At 53.7% G+C, this 1,837-nt stretch overlaps 1 protein-coding gene across 1 annotated transcript in view; it reads right to left on the reverse strand.

The window, feature by feature from the left end:
- The window catches only part of LGALS4 (lectin, galactoside-binding, soluble, 4), a 14,516-nt gene that overhangs the window by 1,603 nt on the left and 11,076 nt on the right, over positions 1 to 1,837 (reverse strand). The window contains exons 4-6 of the mRNA XM_011973406.1: positions 847 to 989; positions 719 to 757; positions 499 to 528 (exon numbers count right to left, since the gene is read on the reverse strand). Of these exons, the coding sequence (XP_011828796.1) occupies positions 499 to 528; positions 719 to 757; positions 847 to 989 (212 nt within the window). The remainder of the gene's footprint in view (positions 1 to 498; positions 529 to 718; positions 758 to 846; positions 990 to 1,837) is intronic.

Here is a 1,837-nt window from a genome sequence, read left to right on the forward strand (position 1 = left end):
TTTTTTTTTAAGACAGAGTCTTGCTCTGTCACCAGGCTGAAGTGCTGTGGCACAATCCCGGCTCACTGCCACCTCCGATTTCCTGGTTCAAGTGATTCTCCTGCCTCAGCCTCCTGAGTAGCTGGGATTACAGGCGCCTGCCACCACGTCCAGCTAATTTTTGTATTTTTAGTAGAGACGGAGTTTCACTATGTTGGCCAGGATGGTCTCGCTCTCCTGACCTCGTGATCTGCCCGCCTCGGCCTCCCAAAGTGCTGGGATTACAGGCGTGAGCCACCCATTCCTGGCCCAAGAACAAATTTTCTGAGAGGCCCTACTCCTCCTGGAAAACATCCCCAACCCCTTCTGCTCCCTAAACCTGACCACCAACTCCATCTACCCTCTCCCCACCTCCCACCCCAAACACCCTCAGCCCACTCTCTTTCTGGCTGTCTCAGGTTCCCCGGGGATCCGTGCTCCCCCCCGCGACCATCCATCTCTGTTTCCCCTAAGCCATACCGGGTTGAAGACTGGGGGTCCTTCCATGGTCTGTGAAGTGAGGAAGAAGCGATATTATTCTCCAAGAGTCAACAGATATCTACGACACACCCATTAGACTCCGGCGTTTCTGTAGGTGCTGGGTTAGTACACCTGGGGCTGCAACCCCTCTTAGCTTCCCCCACCCCAATTCTCACCGTTCCCACTCCCCACCCGGGGGCATCTTAACCCTCCCACTCACGGGCAGGCTGTTCAGCTGTTGATGGCAATGTCCGGGACCCTGAATGATGGACAGAAGGCGGGAAGGGTAAGAGGGGCTGAGGGACCCCCACTAAGGGGGAAGACCCTCACCCGTCAGCAAGTACTTACAGGGTAAGGTGGCATCACTGGGGGTCCCTGTGGGCACAGAAAGAGAAAGCGGTTATGAGAGGGTCCCCACATTTGGGACTGAAAGATGTCGAGGGTGCCTGCCCTGGGGTGGCCCACCACCACCACCACTGTGCCAGGGAACTCTGGCATCAAAGGGTGGCACCCCAATCACAGATTCATGGAGAGGGGGACCCCATGTTGAGGGATTGCTGATGCCCAGTGAGTCACCCCAAAGTTGTAGGACAATGCCTTGTCCATTCCGTTCTCTGTACCCTTCCCCATGCTGTTCTCCTGCCGTCCCGGGGCCCTCACTCGCTGACCTTCATCTCAGTTTCCGCCTCTGTCTCTGTGTTTCTGTCTCTCTCTCTCTCTGTCTTGGCCACACCTCAGCGCAGGGGCTTCCTTCTGCCTAACACCTTTATTTATTTTATTTTATTTATTTATTTATTTGAGATGGAATTTTGCTCTCGTTGCCCAGGCTGCAGTGCAGTGGCACAATCTCGGCTCACCTCAACCTCTGCCTTCCGGGTTCAAGCGATTCTCCTTCCTTAGCCTCCCAAGTAGCTGGGATTACAAGCATGCGCCACCACGCCCGGCTAATTTGGTATTTTTAGTAGAGACAGGGTTTCTCCATGTTGGTCAGGCTGGTCTCAAACTCCCGACCTCAGGTGATCCGCTCGCCTCAGCCTCCCAAGTCTAACACCTTTAACTTTTACTCTCTGTCTCTCCCTTTCTCTCTGTTTCCTCGTCTTTTCTCCTCCTTGTAATCAACTCCTTTCTGTCTTGACTTCTATTCTCAGCCAGCTATCCCTAAAACCCTTTAAAAGTAGCTTTATATAGCCGGGTGTGGTGGCAGGTGTCTGTAATCCCAGCTACTTGGGAAGCTGAGGAAAGAGAATTGCTTAAACCTGGGAGGTGGAGGGTACAGTGAGCTGAGATTGCGCCACTGCACTCCAACCTGGGCCACAGAGCAAGACTCCATCTCAAAAAA

This window comes from Mandrillus leucophaeus, unplaced genomic scaffold, assembly GCF_000951045.1.
Source record: "Mandrillus leucophaeus isolate KB7577 unplaced genomic scaffold, Mleu.le_1.0 Scaffold137, whole genome shotgun sequence".
In the NCBI taxonomy this organism is placed as follows: domain Eukaryota; kingdom Metazoa; phylum Chordata; class Mammalia; order Primates; family Cercopithecidae; genus Mandrillus; species Mandrillus leucophaeus.